At 32.0% G+C, this 14,314-nt stretch overlaps 3 protein-coding genes across 5 annotated transcripts; 1 reads left to right on the top strand and 2 right to left on the bottom strand.

The window, feature by feature from the left end:
- Positions 1 to 1,219: 1,219 nt before the first annotated feature.
- On the bottom strand, positions 1,220 to 1,920 carry QIL1. The gene is made up of 3 exons (XM_008200561.3): positions 1,770 to 1,920; positions 1,536 to 1,692; positions 1,220 to 1,488 (listed from the first exon to the last, which is right to left on the bottom strand). The coding sequence occupies exons 1-3, from the start codon at positions 1,775 to 1,777 to the stop codon at positions 1,282 to 1,284; spliced, it is 372 nt and encodes a 123-aa protein (XP_008198783.1). The 5' UTR covers positions 1,778 to 1,920; the 3' UTR covers positions 1,220 to 1,281.
- A 148-nt stretch (positions 1,921 to 2,068) lies between these two features.
- On the top strand, positions 2,069 to 10,931 carry Moca-cyp. Of its 3 annotated transcripts, XM_008200576.3 has the most exons (11): positions 2,070 to 2,232; positions 2,314 to 2,499; positions 2,553 to 2,658; positions 4,135 to 4,222; positions 4,446 to 4,475; positions 4,532 to 4,671; positions 4,720 to 4,846; positions 4,900 to 5,063; positions 5,115 to 5,227; positions 7,934 to 9,090; positions 10,701 to 10,931. In XM_008200576.3, exons 2-11 carry the CDS (start codon positions 2,314 to 2,316, stop codon positions 10,813 to 10,815), a joined length of 2,226 nt encoding a protein of 741 aa, XP_008198798.1. In that variant the 5' UTR covers positions 2,070 to 2,232; the 3' UTR covers positions 10,816 to 10,931. The 3 variants fall into 3 exon arrangements, with proteins under 3 accessions (XP_064214199.1, XP_064214200.1, XP_008198798.1); XM_064358129.1 differs by having other exon boundaries at positions 2,069 to 2,232; positions 4,900 to 5,227; XM_064358130.1 differs by having other exon boundaries at positions 2,069 to 2,237; positions 4,900 to 5,227.
- On the bottom strand, positions 10,925 to 14,225 carry LOC658078 (uncharacterized protein). The gene is made up of 4 exons (XM_964491.5): positions 14,072 to 14,225; positions 13,702 to 13,936; positions 11,428 to 12,038; positions 10,925 to 11,367 (listed from the first exon to the last, which is right to left on the bottom strand). Exons 1-4 carry the CDS (start codon positions 14,154 to 14,156, stop codon positions 11,138 to 11,140), a joined length of 1,161 nt encoding a protein of 386 aa, XP_969584.1. The 5' UTR covers positions 14,157 to 14,225; the 3' UTR covers positions 10,925 to 11,137.
- Between the last annotated feature and the right edge of the window lie 89 nt (positions 14,226 to 14,314).

Raw genomic sequence — 14,314 nt, 5'->3', positions numbered from 1 at the left:
GACTGATTGCAAACATGGAGATAAAGTATTGTGTCAAAAAAATCTGTTGGCAACACTACTCAATTAACATTTAGCATTTTTTGTAAAAAAACAACAAAAAAATCTAATAATAATTTTTTTAAGATAGGAAAAATCATGCTTACGGTCGGTTTAACTAAAAGTTAGGATTAAAAAGTCAATTTATTCTGTATTCTGGCCGAAAAGTTGTAAAATGGCGCGTTTATTTACACATTTTCGGGCTTTTTTAAGCGTTTTTTCAGTTTTAAGAACAATTTTTGCTGGGAATTTTTAAGTATAATTGGGTTATTTTTGCCCTTTTTAAGTAAATATTGTTTCTGCAAAAACAAGGTCAAATTTTTTTGTGTGTTCAGTTTGATTGCCATTTTTATGAACAAAAGAACTTTTGGCAAAAATACATATATAAGATTCTAGTTTTTATTTCTTTTACATTTTTTTTAAAATCAATGTTGGAATGGCAGTTTTAAACTCATTATTATCGTAATTACAAAATTTCAGTGTTAAATAATAATGATACCAATAGCAAAAGACAACAGCTAGCGTTTGCGGATTTAAACATTATTTCTGACAAAAAATAAACAACTTTTCTTATTACTTATAATAATAACCAATTATTATTTCAGTTAAAAAATAAAGTTTATTTTACCCTTTTTTGTACGTTTTAATACGTTTTTCACTCACACACAGTTTTTGCAAGAAGTTTTATTTATTTATTTTTTTCGATAATTTTGGTAAAATATGCCAAACCAAACCATTAAAAATGATGTATTTTGTATTATTTTTATCTTTTTCGGTCTACTGTAAATATAAAATTTTTCAGCTTAAAAAAAATATAACGAAAAATAAGTTGTTAAAAAAATCCAGTTATATATGCAATCAAGCAAACACACCTTCATACCAAATTGCATACTTAAAAAAAAAACCTAATTTTTGGGTATAATTTAGCAAAAAATGTTTAAGTCAGGCGTCTAAGCGTCTTGTACGTAAAAATATGCACTGAATGCGATAGTTAAAATGCTTTAGAATAAATTCCTAGTTATCAAAAAAAAAGGGAAAAAGTGAAGTATTTCTTTTTATTCGGACTATTACGATAGTGCAAATAATTCTAAAAAAGGGGACCCTTTTGAATTATCAATGACTATTTTTTGTAAAAAAAATCCAATAACAAATTTAATGGGTTTAGTTAATAATAACAAAAAAATCATGAATCAATTTTTATTGATACAGCCACACATTTTATTTACAACATATTAACAACCACTTCTACTTTTTCCCATCCTTTGTATCCCCGGAAGCTTCAAACACTTTTTGCATGTCCGGATTTTGCAAAATAGCCGAAATTCCTTCATCCGCCCACTTGTTCACTTTATGCGGTAATTCACTCAAAAATTGAAACGTTGCCGTCACCCCTTTGTTCCAGCAAACCTGGACATTATAAACCTTGCTGCCCCCACTGGGAAACTGAGGCAACTGCAAGAACAAGTCCCTAAAAAATAATTTTGTGGGGGGCTCTGTACCTCAAAGGGGACCTGTTTTCGCGCCTCTTGCACATAGGGCTCAAGTGTGGTGTTTAGTTTATCGTACGCTTTCAGTGATTCCTTGCTCTCTTTCCAAATCCCTTCGTTATTTAAATAATAAACTGCGCTTGCAGCTAACCCAACCTTGATGGCGAACCTGTCATTATGTAACAAGTGTGCAAAAAATTAAAAATTGAAATAAAACATTAAACTGTATTATATGAGTGTTATTACCTGAACATGTTTCGTAATAATTGATTTTTTTTAATTTAGTTATCGGGTTATTTTCAGGTTATGTGCTTGAAAGATGACCGGTCAACACCAACCAACTTGAAGCAAAAACCCCAAACTAATTTCAATAACATTAAAGATAATTATTTAGGCATTTTTAATACCAAACGCTTGATTGTACATTTACGCAAAAAGTGCTAAATAAATTTGCTCGATTTTTTAAAATTTTGATTACGTTTTTGCACGCATTTTAATAATTGTAAGTTAGTTGTTTAAATTAGGCGCGTGCCCGCATCCGCCTAAAACTCCCTAGATATTACGCTGTGGCTGGTTGTAGCGTTGTGTTCGCGAAAAATGTTTTTTTGCCGCAAATTCCACTAAAAAAAACGAAAAATCGGTGAAAATTCGCTTCAAATTGATTATCGTCCGTTCGGTGACTCAATCAATCAGTGATTTTTGATTAAAAGTAAGGTGCTTCCCTAACTAATTAATCAGCGACGCTGATAACACTTTTTGAATGTCATTACTATTGCAATTTATTTTTTAGATGGAGGAGCAGCCCAAAGAACGCGTCCGCTGCTTTTTCGATGTTTCGATCGGCGGTTTGCAGTCCGGACGCATTGTTTTTGAGTTATTTACTGATATTGTGCCGAAAACATGCGAAAATTTCAGGTGTTTGTGTACGGGGGAAAAGGGCATTGGGGTGAATACGAAGAAAGCGTTGCATTTCAAGGTCTGTATTGATTGAAACGGCGGTGGTCTCTTGATTGATTGGTTTGCGTTCAGGGGGTGGTTTTCCATCGAGTCGTCAAGGATTTTATCATCCAGGGAGGGGATTTTTCCAATGGGAATGGGACTGGGGGTGAGAGTGTCTATGGAGGAACTTTTGAAGGTGGGTGCGGATTTAAAAAAAATATACTAAGGGGTAAAAAATAACTGTTTGGGTTGGCCATGCTGATTCACATTTTGACGGTTTAACTTACACACTTGATCTGAAATTCCATTCAAATTACTCAAGTAAAAACTGAAACTGAAAACCATTTGTTGATAAAAAGCATCCGGTAATTTAATTCTTATCTTGTTTGCACACGTTTTTTGATGATATCGTGACGTTGCGACATTTTTCTTTTTGCACTAGGTTTTTTCATAAACACATTCTTTTAAATTACACAGGGACTTTCTTTCAGAGAATCTAACAATGTTATCAGCGATTTTTTTCAACCATTCGTTTAACTGTAATAACATAAAGTTCGAAAAGCTTATTTTTTCTGATTTGATATATTTATTTGTGTAATACATTAATTTTAAATATTTAAGAATAAACAAAACATTTCGCTTTTTCTTTGTAGTAGGCCATGAAAAAATTTTGAATTCTTAATTAAAACTATGAAAATTGTATTACCCAACAAGTATTTATAATTTAATGATTTTTTAAACCCTAATTAATTCAAAAACAGCATAATAAATTTTTATTAGATCAAATTTTTGCAATTAATAAAAATTATTTGTTTTTATATTTAAAATGGCAAGCTTACGTTGTCATTCTATTTTCCAGTTTTAAACATGAAATGTCGGAAGAAGAAAAATCTTATTAATTGTATGATTGCGTATCAATAAAATTTTATTTTACAAAAAAATGTCAATCCAAACACCAAAATCAAATTCCATCTGCGGTAAAAAAATACACAACATTATCAACGTCACCTCCATTGCACTAAATCATAAAAAAGTGGCATCAAGTGGTAGTGACACATCGTTTGCAATTGTCTGCACATTTTTTATGTAATTAAAATCTGCGACGCTCGTATATTTGTTCAATTGAAAATAACTAACTTATTTTTATAATTTCACATTTTTTACTTTAATAACCGTTCACAAAATTTCTAGATTATTCACACCTTTTATGTGAAATAATTTTTCCATGGCCAACTACTTTCAAATATTTTAAATATATTTTTTATCAAAAATATATAAAAATATCAAACTATATTTATATTGTTTTGAGTTCATAAAAAAACAAGCTTTTCGAAAATGTCATAGCCAATTATGATTCTCATTTAACAAAATACAACTTTATGTTATTACAGCTAAACGAATGATTAAAAAAAATCGCTGATAACATTACTAAATTCTCTGTAAAAAAGTGCCTGTATAATGTCTTTGTTTTAAATGTGTATCTTTTATAATAAGGAAGATATGATTTTTTTAATATTTCACTGAAATGTCAACTTTTGTTTATAAGTCGAAAACAAAAGACGATAGCAAGATGCGGTTTTGACCAAAATTATTCTCTCAAAAAACGGATCCGAGAATGTGTCACTCGTTCAAATAATTAATTTTTTTGTAAATAGCGATAATTTATTTTCAGATGAAAATTTTGAACTGAAACACGACCAACCTCTTCTCCTATCAATGGCAAATCGAGGAAAGGACACAAACGGTTCTCAATTCTTTATGTGAGTTTTAAGCAAAAGACATATTTTTGTCCAATTGGACAACTGATTTTTTTCAAAGTGTTTTTCAAATAATTGTAGAGAAAATATTGACATTTGAATGATTTTCTCAGTCGCTTTAAGAGATGTGTTACAGAACAGTTACTTTTGTTGTTCTGTAGCAGTACGTCTGTTCCCATCTATCCTGGCCTTCGCTGATCATATCTTGTCATGTTTTGTGTTATAGTACTACACAACCGGCCCCTCATCTCGACAAGTGAGTTTCACTTTTAATTGATAAAATCAAATTCTACTCAAATAAAAAATTTCTAGTGTACATGTTGTCTTTGGACGTGTTGTCGGAGGAGTTGATGTTGTACGTCAGATTGAATCACTACCAGTTGATGCCAACAGTCGGCCACTTCAAGACGCGAAAATTGTCAAGTGTGGCGAACTTGTAAGACAGGTCAAAGGTAAGAAAACTGGCAAAAATTAACAACAAATCAACAAAAAAATTTCAGCGAAAAAGGACAAGAAGAAGAAGAAGGAAGAAAACGAAAACGAGGAGGAATCATCCGGCGATGAAAAGAAAAAAAAGAAACACAAAAAAGACAAAAAGAAGGAGAAGAAAGAAAAGAAACACAAAGGGTGAGCTTCAAAATTTTATTATTTATGTATTATTATTTTTTTTCGTAATTTAGAAAAACCGATTCGGAAGAGGAAGGCGAACTGAAAGATCTTCACCCTTTGGCCACAGTCACTGATATTAACCCTGATGATATCCCGGACGTTCCATTCAATAAATTTCTAATGAGAGGTCCGCAAGAAAAAGATAAGGACCGAAAGTTTAACAAAAAAAGAAAAGGTTTTTCTCGAATTATTATTATTATTAAAAATAATAATAATTTTCTTACAGATGATTTTAGAAGAGATCGGAATCGTCGAGAGTGGGATAATCACAGTTTTAACCGAAGAGATCGCCCCATTACGACCAAAAGTGGCCGAATTATCAAAGGAAGGGGAAAATTCGTAAGTGTTTGGTCAAAAACAGTTGCCTTCATTAAGGCCCTAGACCCTAGGACCCTAGAAAATAAACCTTGTTTTTTACAAAAATCAATAAAATCGCCACACGGAAAAACATGAAGCAAAAAAAATTTCCTTTCTGAAACTTTAAATTATTACTCTCTTTAAATAATCGTTATTTTGTCCGTATACCTTATGTTATAAAAAAAATAGTTTGGTAAATCACCTTAAATTGTTGATTTTCTTGCAATTTTGAAGATTTTTGTCTTATTGCCTATTGATTTGTATTTCTAGTAATAAACGAATTATTTATTAAATTATTAAGTTCTTAAAGTATTTTAAGAAAAAAGTTCATTAAGGCATGATTGTCGCTCTTTTTTTTACAGTCGAAAAAATTTTGTAATTTTTCGAAAAAATAAAATTAAAGTTACTTGTACCAAAAAAAAGTGTTCCGTGATTATCGGTCCACCATTTGAAAAAATAACAGTTGGCTTCATTAAGGCCCTAGACTTTCTAATAAACTTTGTTTTTTACAAAAATCAATCAAATCGCTACACGGAAAAACATGAAGCAAAAAAAATGTATCTTTCTGAAACTTTAAATTATTACCCTCTTTAAATAATCGTTATTTTGTCCGAATACCTTATGTTATAAAAAAAATAGTTTGGTAAATCACCTTAAATTGTTGATTTTCTTGCAATTTTGAAGATTTTTGTCTTATTGCCTATTGATTTGTATTTCTAGTAATAAACGAATTATTTATTAAATTATTAAGTTCTTAAAGTATTTTAAGAAAAAAGTTCATTAAGGCATGATTGTCGCTCTTTTTTTTACAGTCGAAAAAATTTTGTAATTTTTCGAAAAAATAAAATTAAAGTTACTTGTACCAAAAAAAAGTGTTCCGTGATTATCGGTCCACCATTTGAAAAAATAACAGTTGGCTTCATTAAGGCCCTAGACTTTCTAATAAACTTTGTTTTTTACAAAAATCAATCAAATCGCTACACGGAAAAACATGAAGCAAAAAAAATGTATCTTTCTGAAACTTTAAATTATTACCCTCTTTAAATAATCGTTATTTTGTCCGAATACCTTATGTTATAAAAAAAATAGTTTGGTAAATCACCTTAAATTGTTGATTTTCTTGCAATTTTGAAGATTTTTGTCTTATTGCCTATTGATTTGTATTTCTAGTAATAAACGAATTATTTATTAAATTATTAAGTTCTTAAAGTATTTTAAGAAAAAAGTTCATTAAGGCATGATTGTCGCTCTTTTTTTTACAGTCGAAAAAATTTTGTAATTTTTCGAAAAAATAAAATTAAAGTTACTTGTACCAAAAAAAAGTGTTCCGTGATTATCGGTCCACCATTTGAAAAAATAACAGTTGGCTTCATTAAGGCCCTAGACTTTCTAATAAACTTTGTTTTTTACAAAAATCAATCAAATCGCTACACGGAAAAACATGAAGCAAAAAAAATGTATCTTTCTGAAACTTTAAATTATTACCCTCTTTAAATAATCGTTATTTTGTCCGAATACCTTATGTTATAAAAAAAATAGTTTGGTAAATCACCTTAAATTGTTGATTTTCTTGCAATTTTGAAGATTTTTGTCTTATTGCCTATTGATTTGTATTTCTAGTAATAAACGAATTATTTATTAAATTATTAAGTTCTTAAAGTATTTTAAGAAAAAAGTTCATTAAGGCATGATTGTCGCTCTTTTTTTTACAGTCGAAAAAATTTTGTAATTTTTCGAAAAAATAAAATTAAAGTTACTTGTACCAAAAAAAAGTGTTCCGTGATTATCGGTCCACCATTTGAAAAAATAACAGTTGGCTTCATTAAGGCCCTAGACTTTCTAATAAACTTTGTTTTTTACAAAAATCAATCAAATCGCTACACGGAAAAACATGAAGCAAAAAAAATGTATCTTTCTGAAACTTTAAATTATTACCCTCTTTAAATAATCGTTATTTTGTCCGAATACCTTATGTTATAAAAAAAATAGTTTGGTAAATCACCTTAAATTGTTGATTTTCTTGCAATTTTGAAGATTTTTGTCTTATTGCCTATTGATTTGTATTTCTAGTAATAAACGAATTATTTATTAAATTATTAAGTTCTTAAAATATCTTAAGAAAAAAGTTCATCAAGGCATGATTGTCGCTCTTTTTTTTACAGTCGAAAAAAGTTTTTTAATTTTTCGAAAAAATAAAATTAATAAAGTTACTTGTACCAAAAAAAAATTGTTACGTGATTATCGGTCCACCATTTGAAAAAATAACAGTTGGCTTCATTAAGGCCCTAGACTTTCTAATTAACCTTGTTTTTTACAAAAATCAATAAAATCGCTACACGGAAAAACATGAAGCAAAAAAATGTATCTTTCTAAAACTTTAAATAATTGTTATTTTGTCCGAATACCTTATGTTATAAAAAAAAATAGTTTGGTAAATCACCTTAAATTGTTGATTTTCTTGCAATTTTGAAGATTTTTGTCTTATTGCCTATTGATTTGTATTTCTAGTAATAAACGAATTATTTATTAAATTATTAAGTTCTTAAAGTATTTTAAGAAAAAAGTTCATTAAGGCATGATTGTCGCTCTTTTTTTTCACAGTCGAAAAAAGTTTTTTAATTTTCCGAAAAAATAAAATTAATAGTTACTTTTACCTTACGTTACTTACAATTTTTTTCCACTTTTCAGAGATACAGAACCCCGTCCCGAAGCCGCTCCCGCAGCGGCACGCCCCTGCATTGGCGTAAGGAAGAGTCCCGCGTGATAAAACTCTCCGAATTCGAAAAACTCGAACAAGAGCGCCGAAAACGTGAAGAACGCCGCAAAATTGAAGAAACCCAACCCGACGACAATGAACCAGACCCCACAACCAACGACGACAAAAACAAAGAAGTCGATTACAACGCCCTCGACTACGAAGACAACCAATCCGAGGAGGAAGAAACGGTAAAAAAACAAGTCCCAAGCCTCGTCCAGTACCCACTCCCTGGCACTTTCAACCCAAATAACGAAACCGACCAGAAAAACAACAAAGACGCGATGATTAACAACACAAAGAGCGACGTCATGGCGATGGCGTTGGGCGTCCAGGTGAAGACCGGCGAAGAGGAGGCGGCGAAAAACGAAACGAAGCAAAACGACGACAAGAAACGAGCACTTCCCGAAGCTGCGAACAAGAAAGAGGAGGTTTTACGGACTGGACGTAATAAATTCGAGACGGAAAAGCCCGATAATGAATATAAAAACGGTAATTATCGTGAAGCGAACCGACGGCGGGTTGAAAGACGTCCGTTTGAAGACCGGAGGCCCGTTCGGAGAGGTTTCGTCCGACGGGATCGCGGGCGCTATGTTCCCTACCCGTCACGTGACCGGAAATACCGGAGGTCGCCAAGGTCCAGGTCCAGGCGCTCGCATAATAGACACTCCAGGAGTCGCAAAACACCGTCTCCAGATAAAGAAAAGGCGACGAGAAATCGCTCGAAATCGTCCGAGGATGAGAAAAAAGCAAAAAAACACGAAAGCAACAATCAGAAGATTGACGATGCTGAAGAGAAGTATAAGAAGTTGTTGATTTTGCGGAAACAGATGGAATTGCTGGAAATGAAGAAGAAGAAAGAGGTGGAGCAAAAATTGCTGGAGGAGAAGCATCGGAAGGCGAAAGAGGAGGCTGATATGTTGGAGAAGGCAAAGAAGGCGAAACGTGAGGCGATTGAGAAGGAGAAGTTGTTGAAGACTTATAAAGTGTTGCAAGAGTTGGATAAGAATAGTTCGAGTAAAGCGAAACGAGAGAGGAGTTATAGTTCCAGTTCGAGCAGTTATAGCGACAGTTCAAGCGATTCTTCGAGGTAAACTTTTTTTCGAGTCAAAAACTAAAATGTTTAGAGAAAAACGAGTGACACATTCTCGGGTCCGTTTTTTGAAAGAATAATTTTGGTCAAAACCGCATCTTCGACTTATAAACAAAAGTTTATTTTTTATATCTTCCTTATTATAAATGATACACATTTGAAACACAGACATTATACAGGCACTTTTTTACAGAGAATTTAATAATGTTATCAGCAATTTTTTTTAATCATTCGTTTAGCTGTAATAACAAAGTTGTATTTTTTTAAATGAGAATCATAGTTGGCTATGACATTTTCGAAAAGCTTATTTTTTTCTGAACTCAAAACAATATAAATATAGTTTGATGTTTTTATATATTTTTGATAAAAATATATTTAAAATATTTTAAAGTAGTTGGCCATGGAAAAATTATTTCACATGAAAGGTGTGAATAATCTAGAAATTTTGTGAACGGTTATTAAAGTAAAAAATGTGAAATTATAAAAATAAGTTAAAGTTATTTTCAATTGAACAAATATACGAGCGTCGCAGATTTTAATTACATAAAAAATGTGCAGAAAATTGCAAACGATGTGTCACGACCACTTGATGCCACTTTTTTATGATTTAGTGCAATGGAGGTGACGTTGATAATGTTGTGTATTTTTTTACCGCAGATGGAATTTGATTTTGGTGTTTGGATTGACATTTTTTTGTAAAATAAAATTTTATTGATACGCAATCATACAATTAATAAGATTTTTCTTCTTCCGACATTTCGTGTTTAAAATTGGAAAATAGAATGACAACGTAAGCTTGCCATTTTAAATATAAAAATAAATAATTTTTATTAATTGCAAAAATTTGATCTAATAAAAATTTATTATGCTGTTTTTGAATTAATTAGGGTTAAAAAAATCATTAAATTATAAGTACTTGTTGGGTAATACAATTTTCATAGTTTTAATTAAAAATCCAAAATGTTTTCATGGCCTACTATAAAGAAAAAGCGAAATGTTTAAAATTAAAAATGTTTTAAAATTAATGTATTACACAAATAGACATATAAAATCAGAAAAAAATAATCTTTTCGAAAATGTCACAGCCAACTATGATTCCTATTTAAAAAAATACAACTTTATGTTATTACAGTTAAACGAATGGTTGAAAAAAATCGCTGATAACATTATTAAATTCTCTGAAAAAAAGTGCCTGTATAATGTCTTCGTTTCAAATGGATATCTTTTATAATAAGGAAGATATGATTTTTTTAAGATTTCGTTAAAATGTCAACTTTTGTTAATAAGTCGAAAACAAAAGACGATAGCGAGATGCGGTTTTGACCAAAATTATTTTCTCAAAAAAGGGACCATAGAATGTGTCACTCGTTTTTCTCAAAACCTCTTAATTTCGGAGTATTTGGACATACAAACAGTTACACATACAAAATATTTTAAATTAAAAAAAAGGCATCTAACTGGGTCAAAAATCAAAAACATTTTGCTAATTATTTGTTTTTAATGCAGAAACGTCATTATTTTGCAAAAATTATCACGAATAAGCCAAAAAATCTTAGTAGAATTTATTCGCAAATATATTTTCGGAACACCTTTTTTCCTGTTTTTAGGCAGTCGAAGAGACGCCGCAGGTCCCGATCGCGTTCCCGCAGGAAGGACAAGAGGCGAAGCAGTTCAAGAGGACGATCGAAACGTCGAGGCTACACTCCAAAAAGGAAAAGATAATGTTCTATCATCATTTTTTAATTTGTCTTTTTTCTTCGATTAGGATTATCAATTACTGAAAAGGTGTAAACATTTTTAATTACACGTGCAGTTGAAATTAAAGCCCAACTACCAAACACTATATTTATTCATTCATCATATTGCTGTCACAGCAATATAAAATCTATTAAAGTTAACAATTTCAACACTTGGGGTCAGTTTTATTGAAGAAAAAATCTCGTCATGAAAATTTAAAAAAGAAATGAAATACAAAACTTAGATAATAAAATAATACAAAGTGCCGAGTGTGAGGAGAAAGCTTGTATAAAACTAGTATTTGTTTTTAAGCTACAGCTTCGACTTCCATTGGTTGGTCCACTTCACCTTCCGTCTTCCTTTTTTTCTTTTTGGCAGCTTTAGGGTTAGCAGAACTCTTGAGTATCGACTGGACTTGTGGATCGCTGATGGAGTGCTCCGATTTGTACAGTTCGGGGTCGAAAGGCAGCCCTGTGATTTTGTGGGGGCCGTTCGGCATCAACAACACCGTGAACTTGAAATGGGCCACAAATTCGCCTGAAAATGGAAAAAAATCAACGCTAGATAAAAAATTCCATAACAGGGGAAGAAACATACCCGGTTTTTCGTAAAGCACTTGGAACGGTTCTATTAACTTATTTTTGACGCACTCCACCACCCCCATTTTGGCCTTGGTCTCGTCCTGAAAACTCCTCAAGTTGAAGGGCATATTCCCGTGCTTGGTGCGCACTTCGCTGTAAAACATCCTCGAAGCTTTGAGTTTTAACTGATAAGTTTCGTCGGTTTTTTTGTAAATCGAGACACGATTATCGCCCTCTCTGCCCACGCCTTCGCCGGTGCTGATCAGCACGTCCATGGCATACACCTCATGCTTGTCCAGTTCGAACTTTTCGTGCTCTTTCTTCTGCGCTTCGTTCGGGTTTTGAATGATGGTTTTCTCGCCGTCGATTTTGAACTGTTTCAGTTGGTGGCTTAACATGCCCTCGACTGGCTTACATTTGAACGATTCGGCCACTCTTTGAACGGCGTCAGTGATTGTGTATGTTTCGTTGCCGGGCTTTAGTAGTCTTAGAGCGGCTTCGGAAGCATAATGTGCTGCGAGCATTACGTCGGCTTTTCGATCGGTGGCCTTGTGCTCGCTTGAGACACCTAGGATTATCGTGTGGGCCACCACGGCGATGAAACCGTCGATATGCGCGCCCAAATCACTAAAAAAAAGGGGCAAGATAGCACATTAAAAGGCATAACTATTTTTTTTTATAATAATATTACATCAGATCGTATATTTGCAATCACTGATTTCAGTTGGATCAATTGGAGTTAAATAAATCATCATGGAGTTAATTTTTGGAAGCAGGACACAACCAGAGTTCTAATCTTAAAAAAATCATATCTTTTTTATTATAAAAGATACACATTTGAAACACAGACATTATACACAAGGCACTTTTTTTCAGAGAATCTAATAATGTTATCAGCGATTTTTTTCAACCATTCGTTTAACTGTAATAACATAAAGTTGTATTTTTTTAAATTGGAATCATAGTTGGCTGTGAAATTTTCGAAAAACTTATTTTTTTCTGATTTGATATGTCTATTTGTGTAATACATTTATTTTGAATATTTAAGAAAAAACAAAACATTTCGCCTTTTTTATAGTAGGCCATGAAAAAATTTTGGATTTTAAATTAAAACTATGAAAATTGTATTACCCAACAAGTATTTATAATTTAATGATTTTTTAAACGCTAATTAATTCAAAAACAGCCAATAAATTTTTATTATATCAAATTTTTGCAATTAATAAAAATTATTTGTTATTATATTTAAAATGGCAAGCTTACGTTGTCATTCTATTTTCCAATTTTAAACATGAAATGTCGGAAGAAGAAAAATCTTATTAATTGTATGATTGCGTATCAATAAAATTTTATTTTACAAAAAAATGTCAATCCAAACACCAAAATCAAATTCCATCTGCGGTAAAAAAATACACAACATTATCAACGTCACCTCCATTGCACTAAATCATAAAAAAAGTGTCATCTAGTGGTAGTGAGACATCGTTTGCAATTTTCTGCACCTTTTTTATGTAATTAAAATCTGCGACGCTCGTATGTTTGTTCAATTGAAAATAACTTTAACTTATTTTTATAATTTCACATTTTTTACTTTAATAACCGTTCACAAAATTTCTAGATTATTCACACCTTTTATGTGAAATAATTTTTCCATGGCCAACTACTTTCAAATATTTTAAATATATTTTTATCAAAAATATATAAAAATATCAAACTATATTTATATTGTTTTGAGTTCAGAAAAAAATAGGCTTTTCGAAAATGTCATAGCCAACTATGATTCTCATTTTAAAAAAATACAACTTTGTAATTAAGAAAGATTACTGATAACATTATTAAATTCTCTGTAAAAAAGTAATAATGTCTTTGTTTCAAATGTGTATCTTTCACAACAAGGAAGATATGAATTTTTTAATATTTCACTAAAATGTCAACTTTTGTTTATAAGTCGAAAACAAAAGACGATAGCAACACAGTTTTGACCAAAATTATTTTCTCAAAGAACGGACCCGAAAATATGTCACTCGTTTTTCTCTAAACCTAACATCTAACACAATGTGTTAAAAATAAAACATTCAAATTTGCCGCCAATTTTAGTTCATCATACAACAAAAGCTCGGCGCCAGGATCGAACATTTGACAAGAAAATAAAAATAACGTGTTACTTGATTCTCTAAACTTGAATAAGACTGTATGGTACTGTTCCGCAATTTTTGGCGCAAAAACCATTTAATTTAATTTTAACCCTTAAGCTGGTTGTGTCCCATTAGAGATTTTTTTTTTCACTTACACTTTGACCATATCCCCGTCCTTCAGGACATAATCAGACTCACTGGCAATGGGAGAAAAATGGCAAATACAGTTGTTGACCGAGACACACGTCGGGAAGGCAATTCCCTTCTTTAGCTCCTTCTCCTTCTTGAAAACTTTGCTCGTTTCTTCCGTGATAAGCTGGTCTCCGAACTCGCAAATCTCGCGAACTGAGCTGCCTGGCTTACATTTTTCGAGAACTTGTTTCAAAATTCCTGAAAAAAAACTAGTTATGACCGAAACGGGGGCCAACGCTTGCTGGGAGACCACATGGTTGGAGCATATGGCGCTGGGTGAATTTAGCCGAGGGTGTTTTTTTTGGGGGGCTCAAGAGCGACGTTTCAACTTACTGTTAACAATTTCTCCGGCCATTTTATACTTGGTAACGACCAAGTCTTCCGAAATTGTTTTCTCCACATTTTTCTCGTCCGCCATTTCTCGCACTACGAGAACTAGAGAGGAAACGTCATGTGGTTGCACACCTGACGCGCCAGTTTTGAATTTATACTTCCACAAAACGTTTATTGTAACTTTGACGGGGGTTAAATGACCGGGGAATCACTTATGACTACGGTGTGATGCACGATTTTGGA

The sequence above is a fragment of the Tribolium castaneum genome, chromosome 7 (assembly GCF_031307605.1).
Source record: "Tribolium castaneum strain GA2 chromosome 7, icTriCast1.1, whole genome shotgun sequence".
NCBI classification, from domain to species: domain Eukaryota; kingdom Metazoa; phylum Arthropoda; class Insecta; order Coleoptera; family Tenebrionidae; genus Tribolium; species Tribolium castaneum.
The sequence above is the reverse complement of the archived record's forward strand: the minus strand, read 5'-3'. Positions and strand labels throughout refer to the sequence as shown.

Excerpts from the sequence above, each read along its gene's own strand:
- QIL1 (XM_008200561.3), bottom strand. Across the intron at positions 1,489-1,535 it reads GAAAACAGGTCCCCTTTGAG|TTGCCTCAGTTTCCCAGTGG; the intron begins GTACAGAGCCCC and ends TTGTTCTTGCAG.
- Moca-cyp (XM_064358129.1), top strand. The coding sequence starts at position 2,314 with ATGGAGGAGCAGCCCAAAGAACGCGTCCGCTGCTTTTTCGATGTTTCG. Across the intron at positions 4,672-4,719 it reads ACTTGTAAGACAGGTCAAAG|CGAAAAAGGACAAGAAGAAG; the intron begins GTAAGAAAACTG and ends AAAAAATTTCAG. Across the intron at positions 4,847-4,899 it reads AAAGAAAAGAAACACAAAGG|AAAAACCGATTCGGAAGAGG; the intron begins GTGAGCTTCAAA and ends TTCGTAATTTAG.
- LOC658078 (XM_964491.5), bottom strand. The coding sequence starts at position 14,156 with ATGGCGGACGAGAAAAATGTGGAGAAAACAATTTCGGAAGACTTGGTC. Across the intron at positions 12,039-13,701 it reads GACGGGGATATGGTCAAAGT|TGATTTGGGCGCGCATATCG; the intron begins GTAAGTGAAAAA and ends CCTTTTTTTTAG. Across the intron at positions 11,368-11,427 it reads AGTGCTTTACGAAAAACCGG|GCGAATTTGTGGCCCATTTC; the intron begins GTATGTTTCTTC and ends TTCCATTTTCAG.